This window comes from Diplotaxodon limnothrissa, linkage group LG11 (genome assembly GCF_057381915.1).
Source record: "Diplotaxodon limnothrissa isolate DT_005_m linkage group LG11, D_limnothrissa_male_GT1.1, whole genome shotgun sequence".
Classification (NCBI taxonomy): Eukaryota; Metazoa; Chordata; class Actinopteri; order Cichliformes; family Cichlidae; genus Diplotaxodon; species Diplotaxodon limnothrissa.
The window spans coordinates 28,058,417-28,075,875 of record NC_140606.1 but is presented as its reverse complement, the minus strand read 5'-3'; the positions used below and the strand labels follow the sequence as shown (position 1 = coordinate 28,075,875).

Sequence of the window (17,459 nt, the reverse complement as noted above, 5' to 3'; positions counted from 1 at the left end):
TGCACTTACTCATCACTTCCCTGACATCTATCATAAATGCAGTCAACAACAGGTTCATTATTTGGACAGAGAGAAAAATCGGCTTCTCCATTTCCTGTCATTCAGTGGCTTTGTAGTTTGGCCAGAGTGGGTTTATCTTTCAGAAAAGGAAATGTTTGCAGAACATTTCCTTTGTTCCATTTTTTTCTTAGCTTTACTTGTGTATTTTGCAACGCCAAGTCCAAAAAGCTGTCACACTGCGTGTAAAAAAAAAAAAAAAACACACAAAAAACCCAGAAGGCAACGATTTTCAAATCTCATAAACCCATATTTTATTAACAAAAGAAGATAGGAAATGTGTCAAGTGTTTAATCTGAGATTTTACTATATCTTAGCTCATTTTGAATGTGACGGCAGCAATACATCTCAAAAAATTTGCGACAGGGCCATGTTTACCACTATGTAGCATCCCCTCTTCTCCAAACAACATCAGTAAACATCTGGGAACTGAGGACACCAGGTGCTGGATTTTTTGGAAGAGGAATTTAGGATTCTCAGCAATTTTTGTTGTGTGTTTTTTTTGTTTGTTTGTTTCATGACATGCCAAACGTTTTAAATTGGTGTATGCAGTGTGCAGTTTATTACTGATTTGCTGGGATGAGCGCTATGATCCAAGCTCCCAGTTCCATAGGCACTAATGCACCCCCATACCAGCAATATGCAGCCTTTTGAACTGAGTGCTGCTGGATGGTCCCTCTTCTCTTTAGTTCAGAGGACACCGCATTCATATTTTCTAAAAGGAATCTAAAATTTTAATTTTCTGACCACACGACAGCTTTCCACTTTGCCTCCGTCCATTTTAAATGAGCTTGGGACCAGACGAGTGTTTGTGGTTCACGTTCACGCGGCTTCTTGTTTCGTTGACAGAGCTTTGATGTGCATTTGTGGCTGGTACAGCGAACTGTGTTCTCACTCAGTGGTTTCTAGTCATCAAAATTAAAAATGATATAATGTTTTTTCATTAACGATTAAAGTATCTCGGTTCAAACATTTGATATGTTTTCTTTGGGTTTGTGAGATTTTCACATCATTGCATTCTGTTTCTATTTACATGTTACACAATTTATACCTCCTCCTTCATTCCCTCCTTCCTTTCCTACTTGCACTCCACAACATTTCTTTAAAATGTTTTAGCAGGTCTGCTCTGTTTTTGTGTGACAGCGGAAAAACTCATTACACACAAATATCTGTAAATATTTAAAAATATGATGAGTTGTAATTCATTAAACTGCCCATTGGTGTATGAACTCCTTGAATTGCTTTCTTCCCCTAGCTATGCCATTAAAATGATGGCTATACATCGATGCAAGCACAAGACTGATTCAGTCATAAAAAATGCATATTATAGAGGCATTTGGTATAATGATTTTTTATGCAGTAAATACACTTTTCTGTTTATATATATTTAATATCTTTATATGGTTTCTCAAGCAAAACCTTTTACAGCAGAACTTTTACTTGTGATTGAAGTTTTCAGTGTGCTACTTTTGATTAAAGAGGGAAAATTCAGATATAATAAATGTGTGTTTCTTATCACCAATGAAAATTTAATGTCTAAGCAATAAAGCCCACCTTTCAAAATGCAGAACTGTCGCAGTCCTTATCTTTGCCCTGCTTTTGTTTTTATTCTTCCACTCCTTCCTTTACCCTATCCACCCACTAGCTCTCCAGCGCCTTCCTTCTGTTCCCAGTCACCTGACACACACCCACGTCACTTATTCCCAATTTCTCAATCAGCCATGTTGTATTTATACCTGCCATCTTGCTATTGTTTTCTGCCAGATTCTCTCACACGCTCATGCTGTGTTCTCAATTCCTAATTCTTTTCTCTTGCCTGCCAAATTGCCTGTAAATCTGTACTTTGCATTTTGAATTAAACCAGCTGGACAAGTGAGCATTTATTTCTTCCGGCTTAGTCACAGAAATGTTAACAGAAAGTGAAGGTAGCACCTCTTAATACAATCTGTGACTTGGGATATAGTTTCCAAATATTTGCTATATAATTCTTTAAGTTTCAGATGTAATTTTTAAGTACCTAAAAATACCAGGAGGTACAGCAGAACAAGGGGGTAGAACTGCAGTGTCGAAGGAAAGGAGGCACAAGTTTTCAACATGCATGGTTAAACTGAATGTTAAAATTATGGATTCTCCTTTCCTTTAAATCGGTTATGTTCTCTTGTGTTTGTGTCCTCTTTCCTTCTTTTCTCTCCTTTCTCTTTCTCAGCTGATTGCACAGCCCCAGACTGGAAAAAGCTTGTGACCAGACCGTGCAGCTCTCCAGCTTCCTCAGATCATTGGGGGGTTTTTCATAAGTATTTAGTTTTTTATTTCCTTTCAGGATTGAGCCTGAAAGGTAGTCAGTTTTTTGTGGCTTTATTTGATAATCCAGTTTTGTTATTTCATTAGTTTAGGAGGGAATTTTCTGGGTCCTACAGCCCATTGTGTGTCCTCTTTATATGTTGCTGTCACTGAGATGAGTTGAGCCTTTATGTTTGTGGCTATAAGTCTGTCAACTGTTACTCCCTTGTTCTACTACACCAGTAAATAGTAACGGCCCTAAATTTATTAACAGTAAATGTTGGGACGTTGGTTTTTGGCCGTAGTGAGACGTGCACCCAAATTAGCACACATACTTTGTTTGTGTTATTGTTTCCTCAGGGGACGGGCACCAAAACCCTTTTGTACCATGCGGTAAACATGTAAAAACTGGGCGTTTTAACATGGTGACTTTCAGATTTAGCCTCATTTGAGGATCTGCAGTTTTTACCACTTTGTATTGGCTTCATTTTCTTTTCATATCTAGAGGTTCCTGCTTCAGTGATCAGCAGCATATGGAAATCCTGGTAATGTTTGTAACCTTTAGATAAATACTGTGCATTATGTATTAGACTCACTGAATCAGAGTGCTTACATTAACAATCTCCCCATTCATACAGTTTTTTATCTAAATAGTCTCTACGTATCAATTGTGCTGAGAGTTAAATGAGAAGACCACTTCCACTCACATGTCTGTAGTAAACATGAATGTACGTTACCCCATCTGGTGAAAAAAACCACTTCCCACAACCCTAATGGTTCACTGTGTCACATCTTGTTCAAGATGGCCTCAGCTATATGTGCCTCCCCGTTCACTTCCTGTAATGACTACACTGCAGGAAGCTACAAGGCTACACCTGCCCAAGAAATAGTTCTAGTGGCGGTCACATAAAACCACAACGTGCAATACATTTCAGCTTTTTATGCAGTACTGGTAAGCTGATTTTGCTTCTTTAAGCAAGGCCAGCCTCACTATTTCCCCTGTTTCCAGTCTTTGTGCCATGCAAGCACAAGCAATTTCATATTTACTGGAGAGACATGAGAGTGGTATCGATCTTCTCACTCTCATCTAGCTATCCCTTCTAAGTACAGGACTTGAATGGAGTACTTCTTCCACCCCTCTTGTTGTTGAAAGGGAGACTTAACAGCCAGAAGATGTAAAGGGAACAGCAAACCAGTGTTTTCTGAATGAATGGACCTGTATATTTCAGCAACAGGAAATAAAATGTGTAAAACAAATATGAGTAGGTTTGTGAGAAATATGAAAGGAGGAAATGCATGTGTGATTGCTGCTTTGTGTGTGTGTGGAGGGGCAGAGGGTCAGCTGTCCTTTCAGTTAGAATCTAATCAGCCCCTCTCTCTTTTCACTCATGAGCTTCCTCGTCCAAATTCTCACATTTCCTCCACATCGCTTTCTCCTCCGTCCGATTGCACATTACTCCCATCTTCCATTTCCTCTTCCACCCACCTGCTTGTTGTGTCATTTAGAAGTTTTATGTGATTTATACAGTATCATTTCCTGTAGTCGGGCTTTTATGTGGCTTTAAACTCAGAGGGAGACCAGGAAGAAAGATGGATTGGCAGAGTGAGAACTCATCTGTACGCTACAGCGTTGGCATAGCAACTGTCAACCCACTTTATTATTTCTCTTTGTATTCTATTATTCACTTTCTCTTTTACATATTTCTCACACCATACATATGACACATGCTGCAGGGCAAGACTGTGGACTAACCTTTTCATTCAAAGGGCCCATCATTTCTCTTTCTCGTGACTCCCCACTCTCCATCTTTTCCTCCTGCCCCCTAACCGCTGCGCACAATATTAAGACTTGTGAAGGGTATACATTGTGGCCAGCCACTCTTCCCATTTCCTCTCAGTTCTAATCTCCCTCCGGGCCTCTGACACTCCTTTTTCCATTTACCAAGCTTCACTGTGTTGTGTTGCGTTTGTCAGACTCCCCCTCTTTCTCTTTCTCTTTTTTGTTTTCCAACTTTCTCGTCTGTGTTCTGCTGACCAAACACCTGTTTGAAAAAATCATGCCAGAACATTCAGGTTCAGGTGGGATTAATGCTGTTTTACATAATGTACTTAAGGGTTTTATTTCAGCAGATGAGATGAAACAACACATAAGAGAGAAACAGACCGACTTTGCCGGTTAACGCTCCTTCACAATCAGCCTTCGCACCGTCTATTGTGTCATTTTAATCGCCTATTTCTAAATATAATACGGTTGTTTGAAAAAAAAAATAGATCTGTTAAATTTTGAGGAATTGTAAAAATGTTCTCGTCAAGAACAATTTTTATGCAACATGACATCTGAAGGAATAGTTCAAATAGTTGCTATAAAGGATGGAGCTGGAACTGAAAAGCGTTTGATGAAAGACATAAAAGACGTGAATTATATTAAAAAAGATTTGTCGAAATTTTTAATAGAAACATTTTTGCAGCTTTGCATTCCTCATTTGAAACTTGAAGCTTAATCATAAAACTCGCTTTCTACACTAAAACCCACATATCCTTTTTTTCCCCTTGTTGATCTAACTAACTCTCACTCTTAGGCTGCAGCAACCCCATAAATAATCAAATAGATATTATTTGTAGAGGAGCATGCAACAAACCCTTACAAATAATGTGTTGAACCAGCCACTTTCCAACCGTTACCCACAGAAAAAGACACTGGTACAAGTCATGGCAATGAAAATCATGAATAAAATATCACATTTAGAGCATTCAGTCTGGACAAGATATACAAATACAGAGGCGTACCGAGAGAAGATTCAAACTTAGATGTATAAGGTCACCATCATTTTCTGTATCACTGAAGGACTACGGTCTTTCTTTCACAGTGAGCGCACAGTGAGCGAGGTGTTGGTGTATTGCTGCTGCTGTATAAATACTTGGACTCATCCTTCACATGCTATGATTTGCTTTATTGATGTCTGTCATGTTGCATAATGGCAGGATAGGCTGACCTGTCATAAGGAAACGGTCTAATCCACTCCCACACAGTTCTGTGTCTGCTCTCATCAGATTATACCGTACCCAGAAAGCCACAGCCTAATGTTAAACCGATTAGGCCAGGTAGAATAGTCTAATTATATAAGATTATATAAGATTATACCTGAGGATATACACTCATACACAAGGTATATATACACAAGGTGTGTCCTAGGATGCTAAAGGCGTGTGCTGCTGAACTTGGGGAGCCGCTACAACGAGTCTTCAACCTCAGTCTGCGACTGGGGAGAGTGCCCGCCCTATGGAAGACATCCTGCATCGTCCCGGTCCCCAAAAAGAACCGGCCCAATGAGCTGAATGACTTCCGACCGGTGGCACTGACGTCACATCTTATGAAGACTCTAGAGCGGCTCTTCCTCAACCTCCTCCGACCACAGGTACAACATGCCCAGGACCCACTACAGTTTGCATACAAGGCGGGTGTCGGAGTGGAGGATGCCATCCTGTACCTCCTACACAGAGCCCACTCACACCTGGATGGGGGAAAAGGCACGGTCAGGATCCTGTTTCTTGACTTTTCCAGTGCCTTTAATACCATCCGGCCCTGTATGCTTCAAGAAAAACTGAACAGGATGGAGGTGGACCCCTGCCTGGTGGCTTGGATCTCCGACTACCTCACCGACAGACCACAGTACGTCAGGCTGAAGGACATCACGTCTGACACTGTGGTCAGCAGCACAGGAGCACCACAGGGAACTGTGCTGTCCCCTCTTCTCTTCACCCTGTACACCTCTGACTTCTGCTACAACTCTGAATTATGCCACATTCAGAAGTTTGCAGACGACACAGCCATCATGGGGTGTATCTGGGATGATCAGGAAGAGGAGTACAGAAGTCTGGTGAGGAACTTTGTCGCATGGAGTCACACAAACCACCTGCAACTCAACACCTCAAAGACTAAGGAACTGGTTGTGGACTTCGGGAGGTCTAGAGCAGGTCCACTGCCGGTTCAGATAGAGGGGGAGGAGGTGGAGGTGGTCAACAAGTACAAGTACCTCGGGCTGTGGGTGGACAATAAACTGGACTGGTCATGCAACACAGAGCACCTGTATAAAAAAGCCCAAAGCCGACTGTACTTCCTCAGGAGGCTGAGGTCTTTTAACATCTGCAGGAAGCTCCTGAGGATGTTTTACCAGTCGGTGGTTGCTGGAGTACTTTTCTATGCTGTGGTGTGCTGGGGGAGCAGCACAGCAAAGAAGGACTCATCCAGGCTGGAGAAACTGATCAGGAAGGCTAGCTCTGTGGTCGGCATGAAGCTGGACACTCTGGTGACAGTGGCAGAGAAAAGGACATTAAAGAAACTGATGGACATTATGGACAATGCTGGGCATCCTCTGCACACGGCCATTAACAACCAGAAGAGTCTGTTCAGTGACAGGTTGCTTCTCCCAAAGACAAGAACTAACAGACTTAAAAACTCCTTTGTCCCACACGCCATCAGACTGTTTAACTCCTCTCTGGAGGGGAGAGGGAGGGGAAACAGGAGGACAAAGGAGGGAACAACTAAGCTGTAGTGCCTCTTCACCTCACTGTGCAATACCTTTTGTGCAATACTTTTGTAAATAGTCAACGGTGCAATAGACTCAATACTTGAAATGTGCAATTCACTTGTATTTTTATTTTTATTCCTATTTATTCTATTTATCCCCTTCGTATATTTTATTTATATTGTCTCTGTATTTATATATATGTGTGTGTGTGTATAACTCTGTAACTTCTGTCGGTGCTGTGCTTTTTTGGAAATCGAATTTCCCAGAGGAACCCACCCGAGGGATTAATAAAGTTCTATCTTATCTTATCTTATCTTACTTGGCTGAATTGGGATTATAACCTGATAAGTCTATAGGAATCAAATCAGAGAATCCCAGTGGAAAATCTAGTATAAGTAGTCTCTTATATATTGCAGATCTTATAGATTTCTAAAATTATTTTCCTGTAGAATAACTTTAATATGTCAGTGATGTCATGTAACAATCTAAAACCCATTGCCCAGCAGGAATATCATTGCAATAACACAAGTAGTGATACTCGTGTTATACTTAACCCTGGTCAATATGTGGCTATCATCCATGACTATGCATGGTACCTTGCAAGAGGATACATTTGAGAAAAAATATATCCATCTAGATTTCTTGAAGATGAAACATTTTCCTGGTGCTTTATAAAAGAAAAGTGCTGGATGCCAAGACTGCAGATCATCACAGCTTTACGGAGTCTGACAATAGAAGCGGCACAGCAGCACAAAATGAGAGGACAACAACTTAACGAGAGGACTACAGGAGGAGAATTCAAAAGATTCTCAACCAGACCACAAATTTCTGCGTGTTAAAAAAAAATCTGCATTAAAAATATTTTGACACAGAAGGAATCACAACTTGTTTTGACCATCCCACGTGGTTACACAAACTACACTTTTTCAAGTTTTCTTCTGATATATCCTCATGATCCTGACACTCAAAGTTTGTCAGAGAAAAAAGATGCTCTGGGAAAAAAATAAAACCAGGTTTTGGCTTTAGATTGTAACACTTGGAGTTGGAGTAAGAGTGATTTGGTCACAGTTTTTAACAGAACCTAAATGTGTTTTTCAGCTCTACAATTTTCATGTGGCTCTCCTCCGCACTTAAGAAGTTATGACGCATCATAATGCTGGAAAAAATAAGGCTCACAGAAAGTGCCAAATTTCAACTTACCTCTAATGTGTGCACTTTTGGGACTGTAACTTGGAAAATATTCACAGTAAGAAGTTATATCTAAGGAAACTATTCTCTCACAGTTGTCACAAAATATACATACAGTACTGTGCAAAAGTCTTGAGCAACCCTTCATTCTTCGTATCTTGCTTTCAAGGCACCAGAACCTCACATTTTTTTAAGTGGTCTCGATCAATAGTTCTCTTTGGACATTGGCTACTTTTTCATTTTTTCCAGTCCCATCCTTATAGCCGAACATTTTTTGTTTGTTTGTTTGAAAAAAATCACCTAGTTCAAGGGATGAAGCAGTGTTGCGTCTACACAGACAACACACAACTTAGCCAACATTTTTCCCAAAGGGCTGTGGGCTGAAAAGTTGTCCTATTTTAGCTTGATGTGCAGTGTGTCCTTATAATTCTGAGCAAAGTGGCAGCCTTTAAAAAGCTATCTACACCAGATGAAAAGTACCTGAAAGTCGTTTCCTTAAGCAATAATAAAAAATCCCTCAAAGATCTGACACAGGACCAGAGAGATCCAGCTCTCCCTTCAGTCGATGCATCTACCATTCACTGAAGCCTCATCAGAGATGGTCTAAATGGAAGGGTGGCTGTCAAGAAGCCGTTCTTACAGAAGGGCAACAGGGGAAAGGCTGAGGTATGGCAAATTACAGGAACTTCAATCAACAGGATGGAGTGCTGAATTCAAATGCAACATTTTTGGTTTACATTATTGTCAATATGTCCAGAGGAGGTCAGGAGAGAGGTACACCAGTGTGTGTTCAGCCATCTGTTCATCACAGTGGAGGCTCTGTTGTGGTTCGAGGCTGCATTTTAGCCAGTGGTGTTGGAGATCTTGTTGAAACTGTTGGAATTATGAATGCAGAAAAGTACCATCAGATTTTGATCCACCATGCAGTGCCACCTGGAAAGCACCTGATTGGCAGCAGCTTCATTCTGCAGCATGAGAATGATCCCAAACACACTGCCAGTGCAGTAAAAGCCCAGATAGAAAAACACACAAAGGAGAACTCTTAATCTTACCTCAACATCATTGAGGCAATGTGAGATCATCTTGACAGAGAAGAGAAGAAAACTCAGCCAATATGAAAGAAAAAAGCGAGCGTTGACTGTCCTTCAAGAAGCCTGGAGAACTGTTTTGGAGACTACTTAAAGACAACTACAAGAAAGTTTCCCTAAGAGAGTTCAGGCTGTGCTAATGAATAAAGGTGGTCATACTAAACCCATTTCAACCTCATTAGAATTGAAAAACGATATTTTTACCTTATATAGTGTATTTCCATGTAAGTCTCTGAACCCCTCTGAAAGGTGGCTCAAGACCAGAGATGGGCAGTAACGCGTTACTTGTAACTTTTTTCAAGTAACGAGTAAAGTAAGGGATTACTATTGCAAAAACGGTAATTAGATTACCGTTACTGTCCCGTAGGAACGCTGCGTTACTGCGTTACTAAAACCGTGATTTTTTTTGCGAGAATGTCTCATGACAGTGACGTAAGCGAGTGCTACGTTCGTGGCAACAGCTGTGTGCAGATCAACAATGGATAATATATCGAGTACGGGAGAGAGTATGAGCGTGCAGCGTTTAAAGCGTGGAAGTACTGACCTTACTTTGAGTTTGATTCCATAAAAAGTGACAAAAACATTAGTGTCCGTTGTGCATGAGAAGAAAACTTCTTTTTGCAGCGAAAATAAACCCCTAAACTTCCAAGCAAGCGCTGAGTGCGCTATGAGGTAATGGGAAATTCACAGAGAAACTCGCGGATTCTTCCACTGACCGCTGCGGCACACCTGCACCAGGGTAAACCTCCGCCTCCCCTACTCCTGCTTTACAGGTGAAAATAGAGCAAAAGGACCGCTAGTCTTTGATTTTATTTATTTTCTGCTGTGTTTTACTTGCATCTATTTGAAAGACTGAGTGTAAACACATAAAAAAAATTATTTTATGTGCTGGAATGTGCAGAAAATAGGTTTAAATGTTAAACAAATTTCTTCCAATCTGAGAATGTTGCATATAATTAAATTTTTGCTTGATGCATAAAGTTATAAGGTTAAAACTAATAAAACAAGTTTTAAAAATAGACTTTTCCATTTGATTACATTTTGCATTATGGATTATGCAGAAAAAGTAGAATTAGGCTGAAAGATCTATCACTTTATCACCTATTCAGGTTGTAAATCGTGTTTTTAAAAAGTAACTAAGTAACTAAGTAATTAATTACTTTTGAAAATAAGTAATCAGCAAAGTAACGGGATTACTTTTTTGGGGAAGTAATCAGTAATTAGTTACTGATTACTTTTTTCAAGTAACTTGACCAACACTGCTCAAGGTTCAAGGTTCAAGGGTTCAAGGTTCTTTATTTGTCACATGCATAGTTATACAAGTATAACACACAGTGAAATGTAGCCTGACACGCTCCTCGACATGTGCAAAAAAATTGGGGGGGGGGGGGGGGGGGGGGGGGGGGGTGTAGAGGAAAAACATTATATATATATATATATATATATATATATATAGTATATACATTGGGTGAATGTGCAGTAGTAGCAGCAAGCAGGAGAATTCTGTACATTAATATGAATAGACATCTGACTATTTTACAGGATAGACAATATAAACATATTTAAAATTAAAGGAATTGAAATGTACATTGTGCCTTGGTTTAGTGTCTGGAAGAGTCCTGACTCAGTCAATTATAGATGATGTGAGCGGGCGGGTGTGTGTGTTTAGGGCACGGATGGCTTGGGGATAGAAGCTCCTCTTGAGTCTCTCTGTCCTTGCCCGGAAGACAAGGACAAGACAAGGACAACATACCAGCCAATGGTCTCAGATTAAATGTATCGGCATTATCTAAACTGGTTTTCTGAAAGTAATTCGTTTCACCTTATAATCAATCAAAATTTGATGAAATGATTTCAAACATATATTGCATAAGCGATGTTGCAGGATTGCTTTTATAGACCCGCATTAACATCTATATTTGTCTTAGGCATGTGTCTCCCCTCCACTTCAGTTTTGACTTACACGTGTGTTTGTTCTGGAAATGTTTCTCTGCGTGTTTTTCTGACGTGGAGTTGGCGGTCCCAGCATCCTTCAGTGCCGTGTTCCAACAGGTGCCATAAAGAAAAAAAAACAACAACAAATGGCTCATATAGTCTTTATTACAGAGGCAGCAGCTACGAATGCCACACGGATCACTGGTTTTAATAATAACCCCGAAATAACCCGGTACAATAAATCTAGACAACCGTTTGGTGGCCACATCTTAAAAATCCTGCCACCTGTTATTTCGCCTTTCCGACTCCGTCCAATGGGAGTGAGCGGCAGGTCTGGAGGCGGAGAAAAGAGGGAGAGAAGTTGGAGGAGAGAGTGAGAGACAGAGTCGGAGAGACGGAGAGCCGTAGATTGAGTGTTTGTCGGTGGAGTCACATATTAAATCGCAGACTTTACAGCTCATCTGGGGACTCTTACTTCACATCCACGCCGTCGTCTTTCCCCCCCACCACCTCCTGTTTCATGCTGCTTACGTGCAGCCACAGGTTGACCGATTTATCCGAGTCACCATGGATTATTCCGCTTCATCCACTGCCGATTGCCACTGACAGGATCAAAATGGGAACGATCAATACATCACCGATGACTGGGAGAGAGACAAACTGATCTTATCAGGTGAGCGGAAGACGGAGCCATCATCAGCGGGGAAGCGACGCGCATTTTCGAGAGATAAGACCTGTGGAGGACCTATATGAAGGGAGACGAAGCGGAAAGATGATGGGATGGCCGTGACAACATGAAAAAGAAAAAGTGCTGTGGTCTGCTTTCATCCAGTCCGTGATTCGACACAACTAACCTGGGGGAAAAGGGACCGAGGCAGAAGAGGTCGGAGGTAGGTATATGGGAAACAGTCAAGGAGGAGATGGGTGGTCGTGAAGGTGTCTGGTTATATCATACTGAAAGTAGGCTGTTGTTTTGGATCAATCAGAGGATACTAAAACGCAAGCCAACTTATGGTTAACTGAGGCTTTCGCACTTCTGTGTGTGAATGTGAGAGTGAATGAATAGTGGCATTGTAAAGCGCTTTGGGTGCCTTGAAAAGCGCTATATAAATCCAATCCATTATTATTATTATTATTATTATCCTTTAGTCTCTGAGGCTGATCTCATTTTCATAGTGTAAAGCCAGAGGATTTGCACCATCCTCCTGGCTAACAACACAGATGACATTTATGGAATAGATTGCTGGAAGCACTGTGGGATGTGAGAGAACAAGAAGACACTGGGAAACCGAGAGGGGAAGCGCTGAGAGAGGCTGACTGGGCAACTGACTCAAATGTGACTCAAGGAATAACATATTCCCCAATTATGACCACTTGTCTTCACTCTGTGTTCCCTCTTTGTCACACATCCTCAGCTTTTGGAGTTCAGTCTTCTCCCTCATTTGTTTTAACCATCCATCACAATGTTTTCCTGCTCCTTCCTTTGTTTTTTCTGTATGTCCTTCATTACCACATTACGATAAGGAACCTGTATTCTCTATCGTTTTCTCCGCGGGCCACTTTATATTTCCTCTCTTTTCTCTTCCTAGACAGGTGTGCGGCCACAGCTGTGATCATGGAGCCTCCCCCTTCTCTGAGCTTGGCTCTGCTAGGAGGGAGCGAGGATGAGGACCAGCGATTCCTCCTTCCCCTGGGCAGTATATCCCATCCGTCCACTGCTGGCGCCCAGCCAGGATCAAACCACTCCAACCACATGGGAGGATCAAGCCTCGACCGTCTAAACGGCAGCACCTCATCCCCCTCGCCCGCCACGCCCAACTTGCCCCCAGCATCTCTCCCGAAGTTACCACTTTCCTCCGCTGGAGCTCAGCCTTTGCCTCCACCCATCCCCAATGCCCTGCACCCCACCAGCACCCCACTCTCTTCCTGTCTGGGCTCACAGCACAGCCTGAGTGGGGACAACTCCCCAGTCTACAATGCCCTTTTTTACTCGTCCCATTCGCCATCCATGGAGCGGGAGAGGGACAGAGAGCGTGACAGGGACAGGGAGAGGGGGTGCAAACACAGACAGGCCAGCCCTCTGGTTCACCGTAGGGACAGTAACCCCTTCACGGAGATTGCCATGAGTTCCTGTAAGTACACAGGTGGCGTCATGAAGCCCCTGAGCCGCCTCAGCGCATCCCGGAGAAACCTAATCGAGTCAGACAGCAGCAGCGAAACCAAAGAGGGCGCCGTTTCAGCTGTTGCTGGCGCAACTGCTGCTGGGGGGCATGACCGGCAGCGAGAAGCCCCCCCTACCTGTTCGGTGACCCAGTCCTCCACCAACCAACCCCCAATTCAGAGCCCGCCAGAGATTGTGATTTCATCCAAAGAAGATTCCCCGTACCTCAGAGGAGGTTATGACATCACCGACTCCACATCCAACCAGATGTCCATCTACCACCAGAACCACGCACTAGTGGAGAGCAGGCGTTCGCAGTCAGGGAGGGGCAGCAGGCAGGGAGGAGTTGGGGCAGTGGGTACCGGGGCCAGGGGCAGCACCTCCAAGGCTCCCAAACGAAAGAACCAAAACATTGGGTATAAACTGGGGCACCGCAGGGCGCTGTTCGAGAAGAGGAAGCGGCTGAGCGACTACGCCCTGATCTTTGGAATGTTTGGCATCGTAGTCATGGTGATTGAGACAGAGCTGTCGTGGGGCGTGTACACGAAGGTGAGGGACACAAATGAGTGACACTTAAAAAGACACACCAATAAAAAGATCACTTGTGCTTAGTGCTGGGGCTGGGCCATGTGTTGAAATGTTCTAACCATCAATAAAATTAATTATTTCCTGAGTTGAAATCTTAAGGAGGCAGACCACAAAATTAGAAACATAAACTGACAGCTCTCCCTCAGAAAATACTGCCCAGAAGTCATCTAGTCGCTGATAACTGAGCGCAGTCGTTGTCTTTTGGGAAACCAAGCTGCACTCCAGCCATGTCTTAGAAAATAAGCCTGATGATGACATAGCACAGTGAAGAGGGTTACCTCAGCTCACACTTGAAAATTAATACAAGAAAGCATGCGTTAGAAACTTGGAGTGTGGACAAGCCTGTGAATTTATCAGGCAGAGGGGTCTAGAGAAAGACATTATGAAGTTCCCCTGTGGGAATTGTAGGAGCCAGTGTCTTTAGCTAAGGACTGATACTCACAATATCTTTGCCTCTGCTGCTTTAGTTTTGGCTGTTGTTTTGTTTTAATTTGTCTGTCATCAATCCCCCCAGGCTTTTAGAGGTATGACACAAAATTACCACAGTGTCACGTTAATGTAGCTACATTGCATATGCGTAACAATTATGAAACCAGGCTGTCGTTTCCCAAAAAGTTGATTCTGTTCATCTGGACGTGGCGTTTTCAGTGGGAGAAACCTTTTGTCACTCATCCAAGTGACTTCTTCAGTCTGAGCTGACTGCAGGTTTCCCCAACCTTATAAACAGTGCATTTGCATAATGACTGACGGCTGTCATGTATGTCATGGTTATATCTCTGGTGCTTATCTAGAATCTCCTGGGTTAACTTTGTCTTATTTGGGCTTTTTTGCCTTTTGCTTTTTTTATTTTTTTATTTTACAAGCAGCCCATAAACACTGACAGGAAATGTAGGGGATAAAGAAAGAAAGAAGATTACATGTCCCAAAGGTCATCAGGCAGATTTGAACATTAGGTAGTACGATTACTGACCCTCCAAGTCACTAGGACACCCCATTTTTTACCCGGTTTAGGCGGTGCAGATGAACCTTTTAGTCACTGAATTCATGATTGCAACAACTATTGCAATGACCAAGCTTGACAGTTACTGCTTTTGGGTGATGTAATGCAAGGATGCTAAGGACATGGAGGGGGCAGATTATCAGAAGGAGGCCAGGATCTCATTTGTTTGTGTAATGGGGGGTGTAATAAGCTGAATAGGCCCCTGGCTGCTGTTCTCTGTTTATTTTGTGTGTGCGCGTGTGTGTCAGGAAGCCTCGGACCATGTTGTGCTCACCTTGCTGTGAGACACTTTTGTCCTCATTCTAGCCTCCCTTTTCTGGTCAGAGATATGACACAGGCTTTGCTTTCTTTAGTTCATAAGGTGGAAACATGACTTCTGCTTATGCAGCTTGTCATACATGGATCGCCAATGATGTGAAATAATCTGTGAGATCAGCTGAGTGCACAGATTAACAGGTAGCTTGTTAGAATAGCCCAACTGGGTGTGTTTCCCCATCTTTCTCACCCTCCACCTGTGTTTCTGTTTGCAGTCTGCGATCTCCGGACTCCCTGCTGTGTCTTTTCTTCTACTTTACAAAAATCACTGCTTTAGAGGTCCTTTTTTTTATTAATGAAAGTGCACGGTCTCTAATTCCCTTTCAATCCCTCCTCTTCTCTTTTATTCTCTTCTGTCTGCCTTTTCTTTCTTTTTTTCCCTGAAGGAGATGGCAGAGACTTATGCCCTCTTTTTCTGCCTGGGCCTTTTCTATTTCAACTCCACGCCTGTCTCTTTGTCCTGTTTTCTTCATTCCTTTCTTTCTTTCTTTTTTTTTTTCCTCCTTCACTATCTCTCTCCCTCTGCTCCGCTGCTCTTCCAGTGGGCGTCAAACTGGGGGAGTGTGATCGGAAGAGAGAAGCGGCTGGGTGAGAATGAAAGTCTGTGGAAGGAGAGAAAAAAAGGAAAAAGGCGATAATGAAAAGCCTGATTTAGGTTCTTAAGCTACAATCAATTTAGCCCTCATCTCAAACAGGCTGCGTTATCTATCAATACGAATCAATGGACTGAGTGATTTCGAGCAGGGTAATCAAAGTGTTTGTCAGCACTCTCACCATATTAATTAATTTCTGATCATCAGGGCATATTGGGGGGAAAACAAATCGTATATGAAATGTAGCAAAACATCGCGGTCTGTCTTCAGCATCTTGCATTTCTAAAGAGAGAATCCAGAGAGTTAAGTGTGCATCAAAATTCATCTTAAATGGAGACTGTAAAATTTTCTGTCTTCTTTATGGCTGCGTATTTGGTTTGACTCCAACAGACACTGGAGTCCCATCAGACAGCTAAAACCCTCACTTAGATAATTGAGGTGGATAGAAGCCTGCTGGCTATTGTGGAAAAAAAATGGATTGAGATCCCGAGGATGAAAGAACAATCGGGCTGGGAAGATGAATGGGTGGAAGGAGGAGAGGTTCGCGTGCTGCTTTAAACGAGTCTAGGGGGCGAGGTTTGAGTGATTTCTTCCATTGATTATTGATAATCACACCCACGCACATGCACCGTGCACCTCCGCATACACATGCTGTGCAAACTGCTTTATTGAAAATGGATGCTGCCTTTCAGAGAAGCCATCCTTGAGAGCTCGTGTTGAAATACGATCGGTTAAGATCATTCGTCATAGATTGAAAATATATAATGCACATGTATAAATATAGCCTCTTAATGGCTCCTTTAGGTCTCCCTTCTTTGACAATGGCTACAAAGCAAATGTCACTGTATACTGATCAGTCTGTGTAGCTCTACCTAAGCTTCTGCACTTTTTTTCTGAAGGTCCAGCTGCTCTAGCTTTTCTCCCAAAAATAGAGATGAAGAATAAGAATGGAACCAAACAGAGTTGGCTGGATTGTGTGGAGCGTGCATGTTTCTGTGTGTTGGAAGGGTAAATGGAGAGAGGTTAACTGAGGAGGACACAGTGTTTCGTGACTGTGGGTATTGTGAGTAAGCTATATTCCTGTGCAGAAACAGCACAAACCCTATCAGCACACTCTTATTTGCCACATCTAAGACTTTTCCATTCATTGCTGTGCAGCCTCTATCTTCAGTTATCAGCCTTTGCAATTTAAGTTAAGTTCAAGTCCATGATGAAGGCCACTTCTGTAGGACAAAGTTTGATTGCAGATAAAAATTATTATCTTGTACAGCCTTCAGCGCTCTAAGGCACAGCTGTAAATTCCTGCATTGTAAATATTCAGGCACGGTTGTTGAGCCTAGATAGATTATGTAGAGAGAATATTAAATGATGAAATAATTCATGAATGTGAAATAATTAAATTTTTGGCTCATGGTGACTTTTTGCCCAAAAGGCTTCAAAGAAAAAACCTGAGCCTTTAATTTGTTGTCATGCATTTTTAACTCTGCATGTTCTGTGACCTCTCCTCATGATCAGTGTCACTGCCACACACCCAGGATCGTGACATGTCAAAATGTTAACAGCAGTGTGAGGACAGCCTTCTATATGCTTCTATTATTATTTTGATGAGGAACAGGGGGTCCTGGTCTGACACGTGTCTCTGTCTGAGAATAACTGGGGCCCTTGGACACTTGGGACCTTAGCATGTGGGCTGTCACAGTCAGATCAATAGATCTTTCACAGAGG

At 42.4% G+C, this 17,459-nt stretch overlaps 1 protein-coding gene across 1 annotated transcript in view; it reads left to right on the top strand.

Annotated features, from left to right (window-relative positions):
• The first annotated feature begins 12,683 nt into the window (after positions 1-12,683).
• Positions 12,684-17,459, top strand: part of kcnn3 (potassium intermediate/small conductance calcium-activated channel, subfamily N, member 3) — a 56,252-nt gene continuing 51,476 nt past the window's right edge. The window contains exon 1 of the mRNA XM_085365616.1: positions 12,684-13,787. Coding sequence (XP_085221742.1) covers positions 12,693-13,787 — 1,095 coding nt within the window. The 5' untranslated portion in view covers positions 12,684-12,692. The remainder of the gene's footprint in view (positions 13,788-17,459) is intronic.